The sequence below is a fragment of the Phascolarctos cinereus genome, unplaced genomic scaffold (genome assembly GCF_003287225.1).
Source record: "Phascolarctos cinereus isolate Bilbo 61053 unplaced genomic scaffold, phaCin_HiC Scaffold_5;HRSCAF=322, whole genome shotgun sequence".
Taxonomy (NCBI): Eukaryota; Metazoa; Chordata; class Mammalia; order Diprotodontia; family Phascolarctidae; genus Phascolarctos; species Phascolarctos cinereus.
The window spans coordinates 286,159,533-286,185,881 of record NW_027555958.1 but is presented as its reverse complement, the minus strand read 5'-3'; the positions used below and the strand labels follow the sequence as shown (position 1 = coordinate 286,185,881).

Below are 26,349 nucleotides of genomic sequence, written 5' to 3'. Positions count from 1 at the left end.
GGGTTAAGTGATTTGCCCAGAGTCACACATCTAGTGAGTGTTATGTGTCTGAGGCTGGATTTGAACTCAGGTACTCCTGACTCCAGGGCTGGTGCTTTGTCATATACCTAGGTAGTTAATGGTCATATTGTGGATCTCCAGTTAGATTTCAAAATCCCATTCCAGCTGTTTACAGCAAGCCACATCCATTGGAATGCTCTAATAGAGCTTAGTATAACTGTATAACAACTATCTTTTTTCCTAATAATATTAGCTAGCTAAAAATAAAAATTCCAAGCTATTTTGAGTGATGGGAAATAAGAGGCAGTAAATTAATGGAACTTGTGACAATGTATCATACCTAAATATGTAATTTCTACTTAACTATCTAGCTATTAGCTAGAAATAAGGCTTCCCAGCAATTTAGAACAATAGAAAGAAAAAGAAAACATTAGTTGGGCTTGTGTTGATGTATCACTATTATCACCTGCTTCCTATAGCAATGTTGAAGGGGCAGCTAGGTGGCACAGTGGGTAGAGCTCTGGCCTTGGAGTCAGGACGACCTGAGTTCAAATCTGGCCTTAGATATTTGACACTTACTAGTTGTGCGACCCTGGGCAAGTCACCTAACCCTGATGGCTTCACCAAAAAGCAAAAAACTATAGTAATATTGAGTTGCTTTAATGATGTTTCAAAGATTCCAGCTGTTGATGTCAATTAGCACCCAGGAGGAGATTGTACAAAGTCAGACCGCTGGGCAAAATATAGTCCGAGTGACCCTGTCTTTTAACCGTGCTCCACCTTTGGGTGCTGTGCTCAGCCAGAATGCTGGAGAGGGTTCCTCCTCATCACTTGCAGGCTAATCTCATTGCCTGGACTACTCCCATAGCCTGCAGACCACTCAAGATGCCTGGGGGGAACTAATCCCCAACACCTGCAAGTTGATCTCCTCTCCCCCACCCCCGGAATAATTTTATCTCCCAAGGAGGAGAGAAGCTGAGATGACACTTATCTTTTGTAGTTGTTTTAATTCCTGACTCCAGGAGTTTGTTTGCTTGTCGGTTTGTTTTAAGGCTTTTCACCTTTATCAAACAGCTCCTTGTGTCTGGAATGTTCTTCCTCCCCTCTTTGCATTTTGAAAATTTTCATTTCTTTCAGTGGTGTCAGACTCTTCCTGACCCCATTTGAGTTTTCTTGGCAAAAGTACCAGAGCGGTTTGCCATTTCCTTCTCTGGTGGCAAACAAGTTAAATGACTTGCCCAAGGTCATGTAGCTGGGAAGTTTCCGAGGCTGGATTTGAACTCTCAAGTCTTCCTGACTCCAGCACTCTATCCACTGTGCCACTCAGCTGCCCCACGATACCACATACATGAACACTAATAATACAATGATCTGTCACACCCACGATCTCATTTTATCCTCAATTCAACCCTATGAAGTAAATCATTCAGGGATTATTTTTCCCATTTTGCAGATAAGGAAATAAACTTAGAAATGGAAAATGACTTTCCTAAGGTCCTACAGGGAGTTAGAAGCAGAGCTGAGATTCCACCACAGGTCATCTGGCTTCAAGTCCAATGTTATTATCATTGTTTTATTTCTTTTTCTTCATTAATATACTAAAACTGGGAGAATTCTGCTGATCATCTGGATAATTTCAAATATCGGGGCCAGGGAGCAGAAGGATGAGTGAGTGAACTTTTCACTTGTTTATTTGAACATTCGCTGGAGTGTAGATACAGTATTGTGTAGACACATATCTCACACAAAACACTCCATCTCCCCATTCTGGGCATTCTCACTGGTTGTCCCCCATGGCTGGAATTCTCTCCCTCCTTATCTCTACCTCCTGGTTTACCTGGCTTCCTTCAAGTCTCAGCTAAAATCCCAACTCCTGCAAGAAGCCTTCTTGTGTCCCACCTTGATCTCAGTGCTTCCCTTCCTTCTGTGATTATGTCCAATTTATCCTGTATATAGCCCGTTTATACGTAGTTATTTGCATACTGTTTCCCACATTGGATTGTAAGCCCCTTGAGGGCAGGCCTTTGTTTTTATTTGCTCTTCTTTGTATCCCCAGTGCATAGCACATGCCTGGTGCATTTATTGTTTAGTCTTTTCAGTCATATCTGACTCTTCATGACCCCTTTTGGGGTTTTCTTGGGAAAGATACTAGAGTGGTTTGCCATTTCCTTCTCATTTTACAAATGAGGGAACGGAGGCAAACAGGGTTAAATTACTTGCCCAGGGTCACACAGCTAGGAAATGTCTGAGGCTGGATTTGAACTCAGGTCTTCCAGACTCCAAGCCCAGAACTCCATCCACTGAGCCATCTAGCCACCCTGCCTGGTATAGTTGGTGCTTAATAGAGGAAGCTAGTTAGCACAGTGGATAGATTGCTGGGCCAGGAATCTGGAGTTCCTGAGTTCAAATCCAGTCTCAGACATTTGCTAGCTATGTGACCCTGGGCAAGTCACAACTTCTGTTTCCTCAACTGTGAAGCTGGAATCATAATAGCACCTTATCTGGCTGGGTTGTTGTTAGGATCAAAGAAGATAATATTTGTAGAAGTGCTTAGTACATTACCTGGCACATAGTAGGGGATATATAAGTGCTTATTCTCTTTTCCCCTCCCCATTTATAAAGGCTTGTTGCACTTAATTCATCGACATAGCCCTGGAAAGTTTCTTTCTCTTCTCAGTTCTGTCTGAAGAGACCACGATTTAGAAACTTCTGAACAAATCATTGGCAGGGCTTCTCCACCTATTGAAAGCTTACCTCTTTCAGGCACAAGGGTTTCAAGTGGACAACAAGGAGTCATGGGGATGGACAGAAAACCAGTCCAATTACCACAAGTGCTTGGGAAATGCTAGAAGTTAAATGGCCTGTCGGTTCTGTATCCTTTGCCTGACATTCATTTACTGCCTAAAGTGTACAAAAATTTCTCCATGATGTGATTCCTTTTCCCTACCACCTCTAAAGATCCCTGCTCTAATAGCACTTCCAAGGGGCTGTCTGGGCACCACTTCTGCAGCACAAATCCTAAGGTCATTAAATCACTGACTGGAACTCCAAAGAAAGGATCATAGGCTCCTAGCTTTAGAGCAGGAAAGGACCTTAGATAGCATCAACCCACCCTCATTTTACAGGTGAGGAAACTAAGGCACAGAGAAGTTGTTTGTTCAATTCAATTATTCAATTTGACTTATTCAATTCAATAAACATTTATTTAGTGCCCACTATGTGCCAGGCACTGTGCTGAGCGCTTCGGATACAAAAAGAGGCAAAAGACAGTCCCTGCCCTCAAGAAACTTCCAATCCAATAGGGAGGACAAGATGCAAAAAAAAAAATATATATATATATATATACACATATATGTATATATATATATATATATATATATATATACACACAAGCAAGCTATATATAGGATAAGTAGGAAATAATTACAAGAGGGACTTGTTCAAAGTCACATAACTAGTAGTAAGGAAAGAAACAAGCACATATGAAGTGACTACTGTGTACCAGTCACAATGCTAAGTACTTTACAAATATTTTCTTCACAAAAACTTTAGGAAGTAGGTGCTATTAGCATCTCCACGTCCATTTTACAGGTGAGAAAACTGAGGCAGACAGAAGTTAAGTGATTTGCCCAGGGTTGCACAGTTAGTGATGTCTGAGGCTGAATTTGATGTCAGGTCCTCTTGACTCCTGGCCTAGGGCTCTCTGTACTAGACTAGTGGTTGCTGTTCAGTCACTTCAGTCGTGTCTGACTCTCTGTGACCCCATCTGGGGTTTTCTTGGCAGAGATACTGGAGTGGTTTGTTTTCCATTTCCTTCTGTGGCTCATTTTATACATGAGGAACTGAGGCAAACAGGGTGAAGTGACTTATGCAGGGGTCACACAGCCAGCAAGTGTCTGAGGCCAGATTTCAACACAGGAAGATGAGTCTTCCTGACTCGTCCTGACTTCTAGACCTGGTACCCCATGCACTTTGCCATCCAGCAAACCAGTGGCGTCAAAATCAGATAGAAATGGAGCCACTAATCCATCCGTGGGATCCCTGCCAGCTGCATATTGGCTTAATTTTAAGATGTAATATTGTGTCTTATTGTATTTTCATTTATTTTGTTAAATATTTTCTAGTTACATTTGAATTTTTTGAGATACACTTGGGAGTGTTGTAGGCCACATGCCCACTTGTTCTGATGCTGGTCCATGTTGCCTCTCAAAAAAAAAAATCTATCAGAAGGTGGTTTCAATCTTCTGGGCTCAGAGTTAGGGGGTTCACATACTTTCCCTGTATCAGTTTGCTACCACTATATAACAGGGATTGCTGAGTGAGTAGAACTTCAGAAGAGAAGGGACATTCTCAGCAGCTGAAGGACTAGGGCTCAGCTAGTTGAAACCCATATAAGAGACTGCTTTTTCCTCAAGCCAACTGGTTAAACAGCTTTCTAAAAAATTGTTTATTTATTTTTAGTTTTCAACATTCACTTCTATAAGATTTGGGGCTCTAAATTTTCTCCTCCTCCCTCCTTCCCTTCGCCCCTCCCCAAGATGGCGTGCAATCTGATATAGGCTATATACATGTACATTCATATTAAACATATTTTCACATGAGTGCTGTTGTAAAGAAGAAGTGGAACCAATGGGAGAAACCACAAGAAAGAAGAAACAAAAGAGAGAGAGAGAGAGAGAGAGAGAGAGAGAGAGAGAGAGAGAGAGAGCGAGCAAATAGTATGCTTTGATCTACATTCAGGAAACAGCTTCTTTATGTGGGATTAGGGGAGGCTGGGAGGATGGGTTTGGTTGACATTGGCTTCATATTGTCAGTTCTCTGGGGCTAATTGTTCCCTACACATGGCAGATCTACTTTAGGCAAGAAAATTAGCATGGCAGCTCCAGTTGTGGAAGCCAAAAGTAGGAGAAGAATTTGAAAGTTGTAGGTACAGGGTGGGAAATGGGGATTTGGGAACAGGGAAAAGAACTGGGCTTGTTTTTTGAAAAGATCAACCATATGGTCTGCTTGAGAAAGAGAGAGAGAAAGAAAGAATAAAGTCTCGACCTAGGCTTACAGCTCAGGAGGTGGGAAGGAGTGATGCTGAGAGATGGGAAAGAAAGTAAAGGGGAAGATGAAATTAAAAACAACTTGAATCAGGGAAACCAGAGGGAAGCCAGCTGCATTTCGAAGGGGATTTCAGAACCCATCAATTATTGAGTAACATACGCACACTGATGGGAGCTATCATGGTAATGATTGCCCACTAATCATAACTAGAAATGCAAAAAGGAAAGGAGACTGTCAATTCTATTCAAGGGCAGGAAATTGGGAACGATCCAATAAAAGGATGCTCAAGACAAATGCCAGTCCTTGTGGGGGCTATTTTCCTTGCAAGTAACTGTAACTAGGAACTTTTAAAGCTAGGAAAAAATAGTTGAAAGGGAGGACAGAAGGGTGCAATCATATTGGGTGAGGAGGTGGTCAGGCCCTTGGGCCTAGGAGAGGAATGCCTTGGTGATGAAGTCCTTTGGGTGGCAGCCAAGGTGTACTGAAGTCAGTTCATACAAGCTAGTGAGAGCTGATCGTTAAATTTTCATTGTAAGAATTTATATTTCAAAATTGGCAAATGCTACAAATCAGGGCTTGATTTGCTGTTTTGCTGATTGTCTAGACTTAAGAAATTGATGGAGAAATTTTTCTTTTTCTTTTCTTTTTTTTTTTTGCTAAGCAACGGGGTTAAGCAACTTGCCCAGGATCACACAGCTGGTAAGTGTTATGTGTCTGAGGCCAGATTTGAACTCAGGTCCTCCTGACTCCAGGGTTTGTGCTCTATCCACTGTGCCACCTGGCTGCCCCTGAGAAAAATGTTAATAATGCAGATTAAATTTGTGTTTTGGGTACATTTTTTTCCAGAGAGCCTTTGTTAAGCACTTACCAGCACACCGTCGGGAAGTGGGAGGAGGGATAAATGTTTTGACCACACCATTCTGCTGGCTGGTAGAAGATTAAAAGGTGAGGTTGGTGTCTTGCTATAAAACTGTGTTTTTACCAACACTAGTTATGGTTTGGGTATTTGCAGATACTGATCATGTCCCACTGAGGATTTGGGGTCCTGGCCAGGGTTCTGAAAGATCTGACTGGTATAGGCAATGGTTAACATTCTCAGATCTGGTTTTGGAGGAAGGCTGTGCTGATGGCACAGGACACCTTTCTTCACCATTTCACTTGATGTTGTGCTGTTTTATCTGGTAAAGTGAATGATTAGAGGTCTTGAGTGCAAAAATAATCTCAATTTACCCTCAAAGGAGAAAGGTGGTCTAGGCAAGGCTTCTTAAACTTTTTCCACTTGTGAGCCCTTTTTGCTTTTTGGCAGCGTTCATTGGCAGCTGCGTAGTGTGATGGCATGTGCAGTGCAAAGTGCGCACACTGTGTCTTCAGAAACAAGGCTTCAGTGAAGTTGTGAGACTCAACACGGGCAAGCTCTGCCAGAAACACCTCAGATTCATCAAGTGTTTGATTTTAAATTAATTTTTGTCACTTCGCATTTTGCTGTTGCCAAATTTTTCCTGTCATGACCCACAGTTTAAAAAGCACTGGTCTAGGGTAAGTCCCAGGTGCGAAAGCTGCATTAGCATTCAGCCTGTCAGGAAAACAGTAGTAATCTGATTAAGACTAGGTAAGAAGATGGCATCGTCCTCTTCAAGAATGAAGGACAAATGACAACAGCAACAGCAACTCGTAATCTGAAATCTCAGTTGCATTTTTTAATTTATTTTCCATGCTTCATGGAAAGGAAAGGAGACGGTGGGATAAGGATAAAGGATAGGGGACAGGAGATTAATAAGGAATATTGCTTATTACTATAATAAGTTTACAGTATGCCCTCCTTTGCCTGTTTATATACAGACAAATTAAGTGTCCCATCCTGCAAACAGAAGAGGTCAAAGGAATTTTTAATAAAAAGTAAAAGTCAATTAGGTGATGAAATAGATGGAGCACTACATTTGGAGTCAGTAAGACCTGAGTTCAAATTCTGCCTCAGACACTCATTAGCTGTGTGACCTTGGGCAAGTCACTTAACTTCCCTCAGCCTCAGTTTTCTCATCTGTCAAATGGAGATAATAATAGCGTATGTCTCAATAGCATTGTTATGAGGGCCAAATGACATGACATATGTGAAATGCTTTACAATCCTTGAAGTGCTATATAAATGCTAGCTATTAATATTAAAATAGCTTTTAGGAGATAGCCATTACAAACATTTCCCTAAAAGGCAGCCCAAATTAAAGGAGAAAGTGCTCAGAGAGAGAAAATCATATTGAGTTTGATTTTTCCCAGTATCAAAGAGCTTTGAAAATGAGCCTGAAACATTGGGTGGAGTCAACCTCACTTCTTGCTCAGGGCTAACCGAGACTAGCTGAGATAGAAACATTGAGTGAGCAGCTACCTTTCCCAGTGATCAGCTGCCTCCTTAGCAGCCTTGAGGCCAAGCATCACCTGCCATTTCTGGAGCCTCGGTCTCATGAGCTAACCTGACTGTCATCCTACCTTGCTTTATTTATCCTTCAGACCTGCCTCAGCAGGAGAGAAAGAAAGAACAGTTGGAAAAGTCACACAGAACGCCATCACCTTCTCACGTGGATTTTTCCATTGTCCTTGACTTGGTGGTAGAAATTCAACAACTCCAGTGGATTCTCTCACTCTGAGCCACAGAATATTAGAGGGGGGAATAAATCTTAGATGTTATCTGATCTAGATGTTATCTAATCTTGTAACCTTTACCAGGCTGGTGAAGCCTTTCATTAGTGGCAGGACAACACCAGCATGTTGTTACTTCAGGTTCAGTGCTGGGTTGAAATGTTCAACTACTTATAAGTCATTGAACAGTTAACAAAAGAAGATTTACTTATGCCCCACATAGCAAAGATATACAAGGATTCAATGGCACTTAGCTTTAGGTTTGTTAAAGGCAGCAGTATCCCAGGCCTCCTCATGAAAAGCTGTCAGGGAGGCCAGGGTTCCATGTAGGTGGGACCTCTTACCAGGAGTCTATCTCAAGGGCAAAAGTAGTCAATGAGGCTCAGGAGATAGGTTTGAATCCTTTTAAGGAAAGCTAACTTCAGGGGCAGCTAGGTGGTGCAGTGGATAGAGTACCAGTCCTGAAGTCAGGAGGACCTGAGTTCAAATCTGGCCTTAGACAAAATATTTACACTTACTAGCTGTGTGACCCTGGGTAAGTCACTTAACCCCAATTGCCTGGAAAAAAAAAGAAAAGGAAAACTAATTCCCCTGGCAAGGACCATGGGCCTAACTTAAAGGTTCCCAAACTTTCTTGGTTCACAGCATTCTTGATATCTCAGTAATTTTTTCATAGTGCCCCTGGACCTAGAGAAGTACCTAACAATTCTATTTATTAAGTAGTTAAGTCAATGTATTCAGTTGTTTCAGTAGTATCTGACTCTCTGTGACCTCATTTGGGATTTTCTTGGCAAAGATACTAGAGTGGTTTATCATTTCCTTCTCTAGATCATTTTACAGATGAAGAAACTGAGGCAAACAGGGTTAAGTGACTTGCCCAGGGTCATACAACTAGTATATGTCTGAAACTGCATTAAACTCAGTTCTTCCTGACTCCAGGTGCAGCACTCTACTCATTGTACCACCTAGCTGCCCAGTTAGGTCAAAACAACTTAATAAGTATTGATGTCCTAACAACTTAGTGATATATGACACACACATATATATGCACATATGTGTGTATATACATATGTATATGTGTGTGTATATATACACACATATTGAAATTAAAATGTTTGTTTCATTCTTAAATAACCACAATTAGGGCAAAAGTCAGTCTCTGCTCTCAAGAAACTCATAGTCTACTAGAGGAGACAACACGCAAACAACTTTGTACAAATAAGACGCATATGGGATAAACTAGAAATAATCAACAGAGGGAAGGCACTAGCCTTAGGCGGGACTGGGAAGGCCTTTCTGTAGAAGGTGAGATTTTAGCTAAGACACGAAGGAAGCCAGGGAAGCCAGGAGATAAGAGATGAGAAGGAAGAGAAATCTAGGCATGGAGGAACAATCATTTCCTAGCAGGCTGCACTCCTCTGGACTTCACCTTGTCACCTCTTCATCCTGGATCACTTCAGCTGTATATGTCACACCTCAGAAGTACCCTCCCTCTTTGGAATCCCTCCCTTGATTGGAGAGTGAAGGCTCCTCCTAGAATTTCTCTTTAAGGAGGAAGTACATCTCTTCATTTCCCACTAGATTGTACTCCTGTAGATTTCTTCATGATGCTTCCATGCTGGGTACCTTCTTTCCCTGCCTTGCCCCTCCTTTTCAGCTTCCTTTTATATGTTTTCATCTCCATTAGAATATAAGTTCTCTAAAAAAGGGAAAAGGATCCATATGTACAAAAATATTTACCGTAGCTCTTTTTGTGGTGGTAAAGAATTGGAAATTAAGGGGATGCCCATCAATGGGAGAATGGCTGAACAAGTTGTGGTATATGAATGTAATGAAATATTATTCTGCTATAAAAAATTATAAGCAGTTGGACTTCAGAAAAACCTAAAAGGGCTTACATGAACTGATGCTGAAGAACACTGTACACAATAAAAGCAACATAGTTTGATGATCAACTTTGATAGACTTAGCTCTTCTCAGCAATTCAAAGGTCTAAGATGACTCCAAAAGCCTCACGATGGAAAATGCTACCGACATCCTGTGAAAGGATGAGGGAGGGGCAGCTAGGTGGTGTAGTGGATAGCACCCAAGCCTTGGAGTCAGGAGGACCTGAGTTCAAATCTAGGCTCAAACATTTGATACTTACTAGCTGTGTGGCCCTGGATAAGTTACTTTTTTAAAAAAAATTATTAACTTATTTTGATTTATCAATAATCACTTCCATATGCTTTTGAGTTTAAAATTTTTCTCCCCCTTCCTCCCCATCACCCTCCCCAAGACAGCACACAATCTGATGTAGGCTATACATTTACATTCCTATTAAACATATTTTCACATTAGTAATGTTGTAAGTAAAAATTAAAACCAATAGGAGGAACCATCAGAAAGAGGAAACAAAACTCAACAGAAGAGAATACAAAAATAGCAATTCAACTTCTACAGTTCTTTCTTTGAATGTGGATAGCATTTTCCATCACGAGGCCTCTGGAGATGTCTTAGATCCTTGTATTGCTGGGAAGAGTTAAGTTTACCAATATTAGTCATCGAACAACATGGCTGTTACCATGTACAACATTCTCTTGGTTCTGCTCATTTCACTCAGCATCAGACCATACAAGAATTTCCAGGTTTTTCTGAAGTCTGCTTGTTCATCATTTCTTATAGTACAATAGTATTCCATTACATTCATATACCACAACTTGCTCAGCCATTCCCCAGTTGATGGGCATCCTCTCAATTTCCAATTCTTTGCCACCACAAAAAGAGCTGCTATGAATATTTTTGTACATGTGGGCTGGACATGTCACTTAAACCCAATTGCCTCACCAAAAAAAGGAAAAAAAAAAGAGTGATGGAGTCTGAATGCAGATCAAAGCATGCTACTTTCTCTCTTTTTCTTTCTTTCTTGTTGTCTTTCCCTTTTGTTCTGATTTTTTTTCACAACATGACTAACATGTGGAAACATGTTTAATGTGATTGTACATATATAGCCTATATCAGATTGCTTGCCATCTTGAGGAGGGGAAAGAGGAGAGAGGGAAGGAGAAAAAAAGTTTGGAACTCAAAATCTTTTAAAAGTGAATGAATGTTGAAAACTATCTTTACATGTAACTGGAAAACACAAAATACTATTAAGTGGGAAAAAAAGGTAAATGGGAAAAAAAAGAATGTAAGTTATTTGAGGGCAGGGACCTTCCCCCCTCCCCCTTTTTGCTAGTAGTTATATCTCCAGTGCTTAGCACAGTGTCTGGCACATGGTAAGCAATTAATAAATGCTTGTTGACTCACTAGGTTAGCCAATGAAAATGCCCAAAGTCAGGAGATGGAGGGTTGAGTGTAAGGGATGGCAAAAGGGTCAGTGTCCCTGGATCGTAGGACACTTAAATTGGTTCAAAGATATGGAAAGTAATGGGCCACCTCCTTTATCCTTGTCTGGATCCTCGTTTATTAGCTCGTTGGCTAGAGTTGTGTGTGTCCTCTCTTCATTCTGCTTCTCATTTCTCATGATTCCTGAAACTGCTCAGGCAGCAAAAGAAGGCAGAGTGTATGCAAAGTGGGGGAGGGAAAAAGCTTCCACTCAGATTGTTCACATGTTTTAAATTATTTATTCCACATCAAATATTCAGATTTGTGAGAACAGCAACAAATCTATTTTTAAAACTCCAAACATGAGCATGTGTTAGGTGCATTCAGCATTTCCAAACTGTCCTAAGCCTCCAGCCCAAACAACAGTTCAGAGTTACCTGAGTTCATCTGGTTTGATACCCAACTGTACAGGGCCTTCTTCAAAGGATAAATGTAATCCCTAAATGACTATCATTTGGCAGATGGCTTACACACAATTGATAGAGTGAAAGGAGTCCTGGGTTAGAAGCCACAGTTTCATGCATTCAGGGTGGGAAGGGGCTTCAGAGATCATCTAATGGGGAGGGGGTGGACAAACTACAACCCAGAGCCAAATCTGGGGCTCCAGTAGTTTTTGTAGGGTCTAAATGGGGTTCCTGGCCTAAGAGCTAAGAATGTTTTTTACATTTTAATATAAAACTTTGTTTAAAAATGTAAAAACATTCTTATCTTAGGCATATAAGAACAACTGGGGAACCCAATTTGGCCCTTGTTCTCACAGGAAGCAGAGGTTCAAAGAGAGGGCAATTTGTCTACGGGCATATAGAGTAGTAGCAGCATGCCTTCCTTGGTTTCACATTCAGTCATCTTTCCTCTATATCCTAGTGCCTCTCTTAAAAGACCTAGGTTTGAGCCACGCTCTGCCGTTTGACTAGCTGTATCACTTTGTTGGGGTGTAGGGTGTGTCCAGGGAGGACTAGTACCTCTGGTGTGAGGGCTGCTGAGACCTTTCAGGGTTGCTTTCCATCTTTGGTGTCCAACTAATCCACTATCTTTTGTGTCCACTTGATTGACCTAACTCCAAGAAGCTGTAGTGTGTGCAGCAGCCACACCCCAGTAAATCATTTTGAAAGTGGGCTAAACCAGGTAGAGGCATCCCAAGGGGTCTCAAATCCATTGGTCAGTTAGGGGAGTGTCTACCCCACGCATATGAAGACTTCCTCAGTGGGAATGGGCAGATGAGAACTATTTGTTCCAATGGTCATGAAAGCAGCTGAAGCAAGCGCTGTGTGGAGCCTTAGAGCTTGGTTAGATACTGAAGATGCCAAGGTCATCCACTGCATCTTGAGCCATCACCAATCATCTTGACTCTGTCCTGCCACCGGACAGTGATGACTCTGGAAGAGAGAGTAAGGCCGACGACTTTGTGCAACTCTGCCTCACTTAAATCCAATTTGCATATGAATCAAAAACCCATACCATTTTATCATTTTTACCTATCTCAAAGTCCTATGGCAACAGGCAAAAGAAGAAGCAGCAGGTTCAGATACACTGGGAATTGTAGTCACAACCCTGAACACAGGTGGCCCAGACCACAGAGTTGTCTTCTCACCGGAAGCAAGAGTGGTATTCAGCAGCCCCCTGGGTGTCTGAGCAGCCATTTAAGGAGGATCAAACTGTTCACCTCCTGGTGTGAGAAAGGGGCTAGAAAAGGTGCCCTAAAATTTTCTGCTTATCCAATACTATACTGATTACTGTGGCAGGTGAGGATCCCACCCCACATTCAAAACACCAAGAAATGTACAAAAACTTCTGCAAAGATGATCCCACTCACCATCAGTATATGGAATGTATGCAAGCTTTTAGACAACACAAAATCCAGTAGACCTGAAAAACGAACAGCTCTTGTGAGAGGACTCGGCAGATATCACATCCAAATAGCAGCCCTGAGGGAAACAAGGCTGGCAAATGAAGGTCAGCTTACAGCTGGATAGACCAGGATAACCAGGATACATGTTTTTTTGGAGGGGCTGAAGTGAAGGTTTTGCAATCAAAAATAATCTAGTCAACAAGCTTGTATACCTATCAAAAGGAGTGACTGACAGGCTCATGACAATGTGATTGGCACTTGCAGGAAAGTGCCATACCACCATTATCAGTGCGTATGATTCCACGATGACAAACCCAGATGAAGTTAAAAAAAAATTTACAAATACCTGGAGACCCTCATCATCAATGTGCCAAAAGAAGACAAACTTATAATTCTGGGTGACTTTAATGCTAGAGTCGGCTCAGACTACCAGACCTGGCAGGGAGTCCTTGGGAGGAATGGAGTTAGAAACAACAGCAATGATCACTTACTACTGAAGACTTGTGCATCTCATGACTTCCTCATCACCAACACTGTTTTCTGTTTACCTAAACTCAATAAAACTTTGTGTATTCACCCTCACAGCAAACGTTGTTATTTAAGAGACTATGTGATTGCAAAAAAAAGAGTCAGACAGAATGTGAGAGTGACTAAAGCAATGTGTAGTGCAGAGTGCTAGGCTGATCACAGACTTCTCTCCAAGCTAAATATTTGCATTCAACAAAAGAGGCAGCCCCAAGGCAAAATGACTACCAGAAGACTTAATGTCAACAGATTAGAGGGCCTCCCTAAGCCGGAACAGTTCTTTGCTAAACTCGGAGAGAAAGTTAGCAACAGTGGAACAAAAAAGGAGTGGGCAGCTTTCAGAGATTTGGTATACAACACTGTATTTGCTCATCTGGGTCAGAACACTCACAGGCATCAAGACTGGTTTGATAAAAATGATGGCAAAATTCAGAAGCTTCTAAATTAAAAATGGGAACTCCATAGGGTTTACCAGCAGGATAGTTCATCCATCTCTAAGAAGGCAGCTTTTAACTACATCAAAAGTAAAGTACAAGGAAAGCTCAGAGAGATTCTGGCTTCTTGGCTCTAGTGAGAAGGCAGATGAAATTCAGTTTTGTGCTGATATTAACAATCCAAAGCTCTGAAGGGTATGTATGGGCCAGAGACATATGGTGCATCTCAACCACTCAGTGCTGATAGAGCCACTTGATTAGTGATAAGGACTTGATCCTGGAGAGATCAGCTGAACACTTCCATAATGTTCTCAATAGACCATCATCAAACAATGCTGAAGACATTGACTGGTTACCTCAGGTCGAAGTCAATCCCTCCTTAGCTGAAGTTCCAACTGAAGATTAGATTTTGAATGTCATTAGCTTCTTCTCTTGTGGCAAAACACCTGGTGTTGATTCTTTTTCAGCTAAGATTTACAGGGTGGGGGATCCATTGCTCATACAAAAGTCAACTGAAATTTTTCAAATTATATGGCAAGAGGAGGTGTTTAAGAACAACTCTATTGTCCATCTCTATAAAGGTAAAGGAAATAGACTCTCCTGTGACACTGGAAGTGGGGGGGTGGGAAAGAAGGTGTCTGTCTCTTGGTAACTGCTGGCAAAATTCTTTCCAGAGACCTTCTTAATAGGCTGATCCTCTACCTGGAAGATGGTCATCTACCTGAGAGCCAAGTGTGGCTTCAGAGAGGGCTGAGGAACAGTCAATATGATTTTGCTGCCCAAGAACTCCAGGAGAAATGCCAGGAGTAGAACAGAGGTCTGTACACAACATTTGAGATCTGACCAAGGTCTTTGATACTGTCAGTCATGAGGGCTTATGGAAAATTATGTAAAAATTTGGTTACCTGGAGAAGTTCATCATGTATGTCAGTTTCATGATGGTATGCTTGCCCAGGTTCTGGATAAAGGACAATACTGTCATGATTTTCCAGCCATTAATGGAGTGAAACAAGGCTGTGTGCTTGCTCCCATGCTTTTCAGCATGATGTTTTCAGCCATGTTGTCTAACGCCTTCAATGAAGATGAACATGGCATCAAGGTCACCTACCACATTGACAGTAAATTCTTCAACTTGAAGAAGCTACAAGCCAAGGCCAAAGTGGAGGGAGTGTTGGTGCATGATTTTCTGTTTGCAGATGATTGTGCACTCACTGCAGCCTCTGAAGCTGAGACAACAAAGTATGGATCATTTCTCTGCTGCTTGTGCTAATTTTGGCCTAATAATTAACAAGAAAACACAGGTGCTCCATCAGCCATCACCACATCATCCATTCGTGGAACCTTTGGTTACAGCAAAAGGAGAAGTTTTGAATGCTGTGGATAAGTTCACTTACTTTGGCAGTATACTTTCCAGGAATGTACACGTTGATAATGAGGTTGATGCAAGCTCAGTGTTTGGGAGGCTCTGAAGGAAAGTATGGGAGAGAAGAGATAGATTGGCTATCAAACTGAAGGTGTAAAGAGCCATTGTGCTGACCTCACTGTTGTATGCCTGTGGAATCTGGACAGTATACCAGTGCCATGCCAGGAAATTGAATCGCTTCCATTTGAATTGTCTTAGGAAGATTCTGAAGATCACCTAGCTGGATAAGATACCAGACAATGAGGTCCTTTCTCAAATTGAACTGCCAAGAATTCAAACTCTACTGTGGAGAGTGAAAATCTGATGGGCTAGCCACATTGTTGAAATGCCAAAGGTACATTTGCTTAAAGACTTATGAGAACTTATACAGAACAAGTATTCACATTGTAGTCAGAAAAAGTGATACAAGGACACTCTCAAGGTCTCTCTTAAGAACTTTGGAATTTATTGCATGACATGAGAGACACAGGCACAGGGCCACCCAGTATGGTGTGCCCTCATCAGAGAAGGTGCTGTGTTCCATGAGCAAAGCAGAACTGAAGTAGCTCAAAAGAAACATAAGATGCACAGATTTAGAGAATCCATCCCAAATGTTCACATGGACTATTTGTGCCCAACCTGTAGTAGAGCATTCTGAGTTCATATTAGTCTGATCAACCACAGTCAGACACACTGTAACTTTATGCTAACATAGTGTTGTCATTTTCGTCCTCTTTGAGAACGAATGACAACCATATCACTTTGATATGGCACTTTTCCACTCTGAGTCTCAGTTTCCTCATCTGTAAAATGGGAATAATAATACCTGTCACCCACCTTATGGGGAGCTAGGTGGTTCAGTGGATAGTGCCGAGCCTGGTGGTCAGGAAGATTCATCTTCCTGAGTTCAAATCTGGCCTCAGACACTTACCAGCTCTGTGACCACCTCAGACACTTACTAGCTTTGTGACCCTAGGCAAGTTACTTAACCCTGTTTGCTTCAGTTTCCTCATCTATAAAATGACCTGGAGAAGGAAACGGCAAACCACTGTAGCACTTTTGCCAAGAAAACCCCAAACGGAGTCACAAAGAGTCAGGCACGATTGAAAATGACTAACAGGATAGTGATTTGGAAAATATTATACAGCATGTCCCAAAAGTCTTAGTAGAGCTTTAAGCTATTAAAACTCAAATTTAAAAATAAATAAAGTTAAAAGCTTCACTCACACTTTGGGACGCCTTGTATATACGTCAGATATTACTATTGTAGCAGAAGTTGGAGTGGTGCCCACCCCATGGAATATACTTGGGAACTGTCCTGTTGTGCTTTTGCCACTTCTGGTAAGACGTGTGCTTTGGCCTTTTGCAGAACTATAGGCTTCTATTTCATCTCTATATGCCACCTCTCCACTTTATCCCATTAAGTTCAGAATGGATTAGCCAATGAGCAGGAAGAACTCAGTAGACTTTAAAGGGAGAGACAGCTTCCATTGACACTTTCTTCTTTCTGTCTTCTGAATATGTGGCTTAGGACAGCTCTCTATTGGATTTCTTATTGGGGGAGGAGGGATCTTCTCCCTTGGTAGGCATGGATGCTATGAGCATATGGCAGCAATTACTTGTGTTTATCTAGGTGAGCCTGAGACTGGACCTCAAGTCTCTGGTTGACTCTTCCTCTTTGTGTTTCTTTTCCCAAACACAGGTGAGCAAAAATTAATCCTGGGATGAATGCTTCCAGCCTTGGTAGAAGCTTAATGTGTTCAAGAAGTCCAGGAACTCAGAGTTTGCAGCTCTGTTACATTATCACTAATATTATTTCAGCAGTAGTATGTAAACATTAGATAATAATAGTAATAATAACTATTTAAGCAGATTTAAAACATCTTTATTGCCTGCCTATGAAAGCCTGAGATATACTGATTGCAACAGACCCCCAAAGGAAGTAAGACATGTACTTAGAAAGTCAGGATCACAATTCTGCAAAATATTTTCATGTTTCTTATATAGGAACATGTATCATATGTGTGCATAAGTCCCTGTGGGCATGTCTCTAGGAGACTGTTTGTTCATTTGCCTTTCTGATTCTGTGTATTTATAGCTGTTACTCTTTCCTCAAAGTTGCTTTATTCTTATGTGTAAGGCAGTGTGATATTTACATAGTCACCTACTGAACATGATGGAGAGCCATTTAGTTTAGCTGGTTTCTGAGAATATCCTTCTGTATGATGATATGGATGCCATGAGAGATGAACAAATAGAATCCCCTCCTGATCAATATATTTGTGGAGAAAGTCCACTTCCTATATAAAATTCTGTTCAAATCAGCAAATAAATGATCAGGTACTTATTAGGTACATACACATTTAGGTACCAAACAGGATGCAGAAAATCATCTCTGCACTAAAGGAGGTAGAGTCTAGGTGGAGATACGTATTTGTATGGTTACTGTAACTCCATCTCTTCTGAGGACCTTAGAAATAAGCTCTTTTCCTTATGAAAACTAACCCCTCTACATGTGGACTTAATTCTATTACCTCTCATCTTCTCTAGCAGATTGCTTCCTGAATTGTTTAACACCCCACCATCTTCAATAGCTTCATATCTAATAGTTTCTCCCTACTGCCTTTAACAATACTTTGTTGGGGGCAGCTAGATGGTGTAATGGATAAAGCTCTGGCCTTAGACTCAGGAGGACCTGAGTTCAAATGTGATCTTTGACATTTACTAGCTGTGTGACCCTGGGCACCCCAATTGCCTCACCAAAACAAAAAAAACCCTCAATACTTTGTTGTTGTTCAGTCATATCTGACTCTTTGTCACTCTATTTGGGATTTTCTTGGTCAAGATACTGGAATGGTGTGCCATTTCCTTTTCCAGCTCATTTTACATATGAGGAAACTGAGGCAAACAGACTTAAATGACTTGGCCAGAATCACACAACTAGTGTCTGTGGCCAGATCTGAACGCGGGAAGATGAGTCTTCCTGACTCTGGGCCCAGCACTCTATCCACTTCACCATCTAGCTGCCCCTTAAGAAGACTATCCTCATCCTAAAAAACAAACAAATAAATAAAACTTCACTATGCCCTACTACCTCCTGAAGCTATCATCATATATCTTTTCTTCTTTTCTCAGCCAAAGTTAAAAGTATCTACACTTGTGGCCTCTACTTCCTCCCCTTTCATTCCTCAACACTTCACAGTTTGGTTTCTGGTCTCATTTTTCAATTGAAACTACTCTCTCCAAAGATACCAATGATCTGATTGCCATATTATGTTCTTATTTTTCATTCTTCACCTTTTTCAATCTATCTGCTTCATTTGACATGGGTGACTACCATCTCTTTCTAGATACTCTCTCCTTTCTGGGTTTCTCTCTCTGCTCTCTTCTAGGTCTTCTTATCAATGAAAAAGGAGATAATCTCTCTTTATAGGCCAGGTTCCCCTATGACCCTTGTAAATCCAGATCTGGGGCTTCTCAGTGGGAAAGCATATCCCATCTTTCCAGGTGTGCAGGAATTACATTATCATTAATACTATTTAAGGATTACTATATGAACGTGAGCTATGACAATAATAATGGTAGCCATTATTACTACTTCTTAAGTAGAGTTTAAGATAGATTTGATAGTATCTTTTTAGCTCTTTTGCTTACTCATCATCCATACCATGCTTCCTATTTGTTCCCTAAGGTTCTGTCCTAAGCCTTTTTCTTTTCTCTCCACACTCTTTCTCTTAGTAATCTCATTAGCTCCATCTATCCAGATGACTCTCAGATCTTTATATATTCAGCCCCAGTCTCTCCCTTAAGCTTCAGTCATGCATTGCAACTTGTCTGTTGGATATTTAAAACTAGATGTCCTGGAGACATCTTAAACTCAATATATACAAAACTGAATTCATTCACTTTCCTCCCAAGCCTTCCTTTACCCCACCATATTCAGTCATGTCTTACTCTTTGCGGGGTTTTCTTAGCAAAGACACCAGAGGGGTATGACATTTCTTTCTCCAGACAGATCTGAACTCATGAAGATGAATATTTCTAACTCCAGGCCCAGCACTCTATCCACTGCACCACCTAGCTGCAAATTTCTCCTCCCCCTCAACTTCCTTATTCCTATCAAAGGAACCATTATTCTTCAGTCTTTCAGACTGGTAACCTCAAAATCACCTTTAATTCTCATACCACTCTTCCTCATGTTACACATTTATCAGTTGCCAAATCTTGCCATTTTCCCCTTTACAACATTTCTTGACTCTTAACCCCATCTCTCCACTCACACAGTTACCACCTTAGTTCATGCCCTCATCACCTCTCTAGCACTTACTACAATCCATGGAACTTAGTAGGTGTTTAATAAATGCTTGTTGACTTGACTTCTTACATAGATTATTGCAAAAGCTGCCTAACCAACTAACTGGTCTTTTTGTCTGAAATCTTTCATTACTTTAGTTTATTGTACATACTACTGCCAAAGCAATTTTCCTTAAATGCCACCCTGCCCATGTGACTCCCTATTCTGTCGACACCAGTGACTTCCTCTTGCCTCTAGAGTAAAATAAAAACTTTTTTGTTTAGCTTTTGCAACCTGGCCCTATGCATCCTGGTCCCAACCTATTTTCCAGATTTTTTGGACATTACTCCTCCTCCTGCAATCTGCAATTTAGCCAAACTAGACTCTTATTTGTTTCTTACACATGACACTCCACCTTCCAGCTCTGAACCATTTCACTGGCCATCCCAAATGCTTGGTATGCACCCTCTCCTTACTTCCATCTCATAGATTCCTAATCTTCCTTTAAGATGAAGCTCAAGCATCTTCTATAGGAAGCCTTTTCTGATCCCTCTGACTGCTAACTCCTTCCCTCCCAGACTACCTTGTATTTAACTATTTTGTATTTATCTATATTTGTTCACTTCATATTTATGCTGTGTATACACATCCACACATGTGTATGCATTTGTTGTCTCCTCCATTAAAATGTAAGCTCTTTGAATGCAGGGATTGTCTCACCTTTGTCTTTGTATCCTCAGTTACTTAGCACAATGCTTGGCATATAAACATTCATTCAAGAAACACTTGTTGATTAATTGATTTCTTTGCTATGAGGGTCATTGAGTTGAAGGGGAATGGAAATTGCTAAAGGGTTTCCAACTATATATCGTATTTCCTGGGATGGTAACCATAGCTAAAAGGACTACAATCTGAATAACAACCTGTATATTATGTCTTAGAATAAATTTTCTTTTAAATGAATAATAGAACCCTTGTTAGATTTTTTTTAAGCCTGGAGAGATATCTATATTAATTTGTTGAGATTATTTTCTTTAACTTGATTTGTACATGTTTATGTCTGCATACATCATTTTCTTGCTTGTAAACATTCTGTGTGGACTAAGTATCCATCCCCAAAGATCTCCTTTCTTATTCTGTGCAGGGGACTGAATTCCCATTGAACTAATGAAGTCTTCCCCAACCTGAGGTGATTTTAAAACTTTTCAGAGAAAACCAGTGCATGTTTATCCTTCAACATGCAAGGTATTCCCAACCTGAAGACATATGTCCCTTGGACTTTTGAAATCCACAGTCCAGACTTCAGCTCTCTCCTCTCTTTGTGTCAGGAAGACACAGTAACCCTTTGACTACAGAAAATTAAAGAACTGGACTACCTACAGCTTTTCAGGGAATTCACAAGATGCTGATATTTTGGGTGGGTGGGCAGGGAGCAGGAAATATGAGGAACAGCAAGAGAAGACAAGAAACTTATGGGAAAGGGATGCTGAAGATCAAGTCAGAATGACAACCAGAACTGGACTCTTCTGAGTGAAAACAGAGCTCTGGAGCTCAATTAGAGAGCATGTACAGAAAGAAGGCTGCTTCTTGATTCTTATAATCACTTCAACTTAAGACTCAAGGCTCAGAAAATTGGTATTGGCACTTCAATCTAATGTAAAAGTCATCTGTCAAGGGCCTACTATGTGCAAAGCACAGTGTTCAAAAAAAAGGAAACAATGTGTAGATCAAGGTAAATAGACATATATAGGCACCTCACTATCCTTTAAAACTCTAACAAGGGGAATGTCATTTCTTTAAAAGAAAAAAATTCTTCTGAGAGAATATTTAGATTGTTGGTTAAACCTTAGATCCTCCTGTGTTAGGGGATACACAAATAGGACAAAAGTTCCTGAACTCAAGGAATTTACAGATTAGGGAGAAAAAATGTGAAATTGATATAAAGGTCAAGGATACAAAGTGTCCAGGAAAAATGTTATGAAACTTTAAGGTAAAAACCTAGAATGCAGTGGGGAAAGCACTAGATAGAGAACCAGGCAAGCTGCTTTCTTCTCTTTTGGCTTCAATTTCCTGATCTGCAAGATTTGGGGAGGGATAGACTAGATAATCTCTAAATTCCAAGCAGTGTTGGTTCTGGGTCTTTGCAACTAGCCAACTCTTTCCGGAGACCGCAGGGCAGTATGTGGGACTCAGAGGCAACCTGCCAAAGAAAGCCCTTCTGGCAATCTTGTTTGCAAAACACAGTTCTGTCCTGACTCTCCGACGCCAGTGCCTGATTCTGACTGCAGCCTAAAAGGCTAGGAACCCAGATCTCGAGAATGCCACGGGAGCTAAACAAGGCTCTTTTCTCGGAAGGCATTGGGAAGCAGAAATTCGGTCACAGCTGCAGTGACCGAGAGAAGGGAAAGTTTTTAGCGGTACACAGAAGTTCAGACACCGCGACCAAAGAGGAAGAGGTAGAGGGTGAGAGAAAAGATATAGAACTTATTTAAGTGTGTGAATCAAGACCGAGAGGCCTCTTGAACTGCATTATTTCCTCAATTCATAAGCTACTTCCCCCAGCTTTTCTCTCCTTAATACGGGGCCATAAAGCCACTAGGTTTGTTTTAGGAGAAACTCCGTGGGGACACAAAGAATTGGTTAAGTTACCACTCCACTCTAGATGGGGCCAAGTGGAATCTTACCTTATGCAGCAGCTCCTCATTGTAACCGGAGTGTCCTACTCCTCCCATGTAGGGTTCAGCTCTGGGCAGGTCCATGCCCGGGTTCAGAGTTTCTCCTCTTTGATTCCTCCCAATGCCGGGCTAGCGGCTCTCTCAATTGCTCTGCGTCAGCTCTCCTTCTGTATTAACACCGCTGACATAAAGACAACGAGCTAAACCCCTACTCAGGGTCCTGCGGGCTCCAGGTCACAGCCCTCAGGAGCAGTCTGCATCCGGTTTCAGCACAGATGAATCGCTGGGGGAAGGCAGTAGCTACGCAGTGCTGAGCAGACGGCAGAGAACGGGTCTGCCCGAGGCTGGGGAGGCGTTGTTTCAGTACCAAGGACAGAGCTTTAAAGGCACTAGTACCTGGGACAACTCCCTGACACAGGGCAGGTTTCAGGAATTTCGGCAGGATCCTGCCGAGGTCAAAGGGTGGCTGCTGCGAAGTTGCCAGGATACTGGGTTTCCGCCCACTCTCAGCTGAGGCTCCTTGCACTGCTCCTCAGCGTTGCCTGCCTCTTTGGCGGAGTCAGACTTCAGAGGCTCTGCGGCTGGCTCTAATCCCAGGGCGTTGCGGTTCTGGCACTGCCAATTCCTACTTCTACAATAACTCGTCACACACGCACCTTGTCTGGTCTTCTTGTGCACTTACAGAAATAGTCTGGCGTTAGTACAGCTCCCCTTTCTGTCCCTGAACAGCACACTTGGAACCAGGAATCCTCGACTTCTGGGATACTTTCTCTGAACTCTTGGAAATTGAAACTCATTGACCTGAAATTCGGGGTCTCACTCTCCATCCCTACTTGAAAGGTTCCGGCTTATTCAAGGGGCAGTGATCAGTGGCCCTCTAATGGAGTCTCTTAGGTTTGCTCCTTGTAATTTAGAATCCAACCCTCAGTTGCCCCACAAGATAAGTCCCCATACATCAGAGTGAAAATAAACAAACACAAACCTGATTGAATTTGTATTTAGATCGGGTTCAAATCCAGTCTCTGCCACTTACTATCTGTGGGACTTTGGAAAAACCACTTGGCTTTTCTGAGCTTTAGTTTCCTTGTCTGTAATATGAGTTGGTCTGACCAGGTTATAGCCAGAGTCCCTTCTCGTGTGAAATCCTATGAACTTTTTAATCTTCAAGGTACCTTCCAGCTCTAAATCATATCTCCTTCTGTCTCTAGTGTGAATGTAGGAGAGGCAGACAGATGTGTCAGAAAGAGTACTGACTTGACAATCAAAACACTGTCCAAATTCTGGTCCAACTTCTTTCACTGGCCAGGCAAGTAACCAATGACAATTTGAAAAAACCATGAGCTTCAGTTTTCTCATCTGTAAAGTGGAGATAACAATATTTTTCTTTCTGATAGTTTAGTTTAATGGATCAGGTGAGAAACTGAGTATGAAACCTGAGTATTATTATTGCACCTTGCACATAGAGGTTTTTTTTTTTAATCCTTTTTTTTTTTCTGGTGAGGGAATTGGAGGAGGGATTGATCTGGACCTATGATTTTGTTGGTGTGAGGGACTTGTGGTGTGTGGAAACTTTCTCTACAAATGCAGATTAGTACCTTACAGGTAATTTCTATTCCTAGGGAGTGGCCAGGAGTACTGAGAGATAATACTGGCTGGCCCATGGTCATTCAACTAGTATGTGTTAGAGGTAGGACTCAGATTTTTCCTGACCCCAGTGCTAGTCTCAATCCACTGTCATGCTGCGTTGTAGTCAATATTGAATAAATAAACTCATGTCAGGATGCAAGAGATGTTTAATGAGCTCAGAAGAATATCTTACTTTAAATTATCCCTCTCTCCCCAAGCACTCCCTCACTTCTTGCTGACTCTTATAGTTAGGTGGCCAGAAAAGAGGCCATCTGGTTATTTCAAGATGGGATTTATGGAAGTGTCTATACCTCAAAAATATCTCCATGGAGACAGAGTCTGGTTTTTAGCTCTGTAGGCTCAAAAACTTGATTTTATCAATTCTCTGGTGCTTGTCAGACTCCGGGGAATTTGTTTACAGGACGTTGTAACCAGAACATCAATTTATTCACTTACAATGGCCTAGATATCATGATCAGTACTGGATACTCCTTCCTGGTTTCCCCAGAAGACCAAATTCACTCAGTACAGATGATTGCTTGGTAAGCATAGAATTAGATTATACAAAGTTTAAGCATAAGATTAGATTAAATAAAGTTAGATATTCTATTAAGCTGTTGCAATCATCCTGTTCTCTAGGGCTATTTCTTTCTAAACAACTTGGACCAGCAGTCTAAAATCAGAACATTCTCTTCCCTTGGGCAGTGCTGGAAACACTCAAATCTTACCTTCTAACGTGCTCTTCCTAGATTCCACGCTTTTTGTATTTCTCATGACCAAGTCAAGATTATAGCTTATTTTATGGTAGTTTCATTTTAAGTTGATGTGTTCTTGATAAGAATACTTCGATGGATCCTTAATTTCATTGGTGTAGGCAATCCCTTCAATGGACTGTTGATATCTTCTCGTTCAGTGCAATTCTTGTTTGTATTCTTTCAGAGGATCTACCCTATACCCTAGAAAACTTCCTTTAGGTCTTTTAACATTTTGTGTTAATATTATACCTTTACCTTTATAAAGAGAATGTTTTTGTACCATCTGCTACTAGTTTTTCTGTGGGCTTCTGCCTTCAAATGTGCAACTGCAATATGGCTCCCTTGCTTCGTTTCTGTGACCCACGTATGTGAAAATATTCCTAAGTGATTCAAAGTTGAGCCTTCTTGACGTGATCTGGTCTTTGAAGAGGCACAGCTGTCTTCCATCAAAATGAGTAGTAACCTTAACTCTGGTAGCTGATATATTGAAAACAATGCCAGGCAGCTAGGTGGTGCAGTGGATAGAGCATTGGCCCTGAAGTCAGGAGGACCTGAGTTCAAATGTGACCTCAGACCAAACACTTGACACTAGCTGTGTGACCCTGGGCAAGTCACTTAACCCCAGCTGCCAAAAGAAAATAATGCCCTTGAGGCAGACCTGGGAACAGGGAGTTTATTTTCATACGTATACAGCATGAAATAATCCTTTTGGATTATTTGCTGGCATATATATGTGAAGGACCCTCCTTTTGAATATACCTTTCACTGTACCTTTGAGTAAAGGATTTAAATGAGGGAGACTACCCTTCACCCTCATCTACATGTACAGCTAGATATGTTACAAATGGCCCTTATTGGGCCAGCATGGAGTATACTCAGAGTTGCCCTTCTGGTGAACAGCATGGGAGCTCTGGGACCTGCTTTTGATAATGTGGTGACCCCAGCAAGGGAAGGCTTTGGCGTTTTAGTATTACATGGCAAATCCTAAATGATCCATTGATCCTTCACTGTCACTCCTACCATCATGATAGCAGCAGTAGGTGGCTGTGTCAGTAAAAAGAAAAGTCAGTTTCTGGGAGGCACTGTCTTGCTGTTACACTCCAAGAGGAATAATTTAATACCAGGCCCTCGAATGAAGAGTGGGGAAAGGCTGGCCCACTCTTCCCCCACCCCCCATCATGATAATCTTAGCAACATGGCAGTTTTTGTAATGATGACTTTGAATCTGGCCCCTTGGCTGCCTTTTCTTTTCTTTTTGTTTTTTCTTGATCTTAACTGAGTTAGTATGGAATCTAAGATGGATATACCTAGGCTTAAAAGCAGCCTTATGAGTTTAAGAGGTCTGGAGGTCCTAGATCCCATCAGGTCAGAGTTGAATTTTGGGCAGGTTGAGAGGGCCCTGCCTGTACTCCTCTTGTTTGTGGCTGTTCTCTCCAAGAATGCTGGAATAATTGTTTTCTCCTGCCACCACTCAGCTTAGACCCAATAGAGCAAGAGTATTTGCCAAAAGCTATAAGTATTGGGGCTGCCAAAGCATTATTCTACTTTCCTCAATATGCAGGTGGGAACCTGCACAAAGAGGGGCTATCTCTCTGGGTTATGCTGGGGATGGGAAAAATGAAAATACTTTCATTTGGGAAATATTTGCTGAGAACATTTTTAATGTTTCTTTCCTTTTCTGTTCTGATTAAATGCTTTTATCTACCTTTAAGTCGTGGTGTGTTTGTCTACGTTGTTGTGATT

At 41.4% G+C, this 26,349-nt stretch overlaps 1 protein-coding gene across 1 annotated transcript in view; it reads right to left on the bottom strand.

Annotated features, from left to right (window-relative positions):
* RAB37 (RAB37, member RAS oncogene family) overlaps nt 1-22,760 on the bottom strand; it is a 93,285-nt gene extending 70,525 nt beyond the window's left edge. Inside the window, exon 1 of the mRNA XM_021002459.2 lies at nt 22,235-22,760. Within this exon, the coding sequence (XP_020858118.1) occupies nt 22,235-22,309 (75 nt within the window). The 5' untranslated portion in view covers nt 22,310-22,760. The remainder of the gene's footprint in view (nt 1-22,234) is intronic.
* Between the last annotated feature and the right edge of the window lie 3,589 nt (nt 22,761-26,349).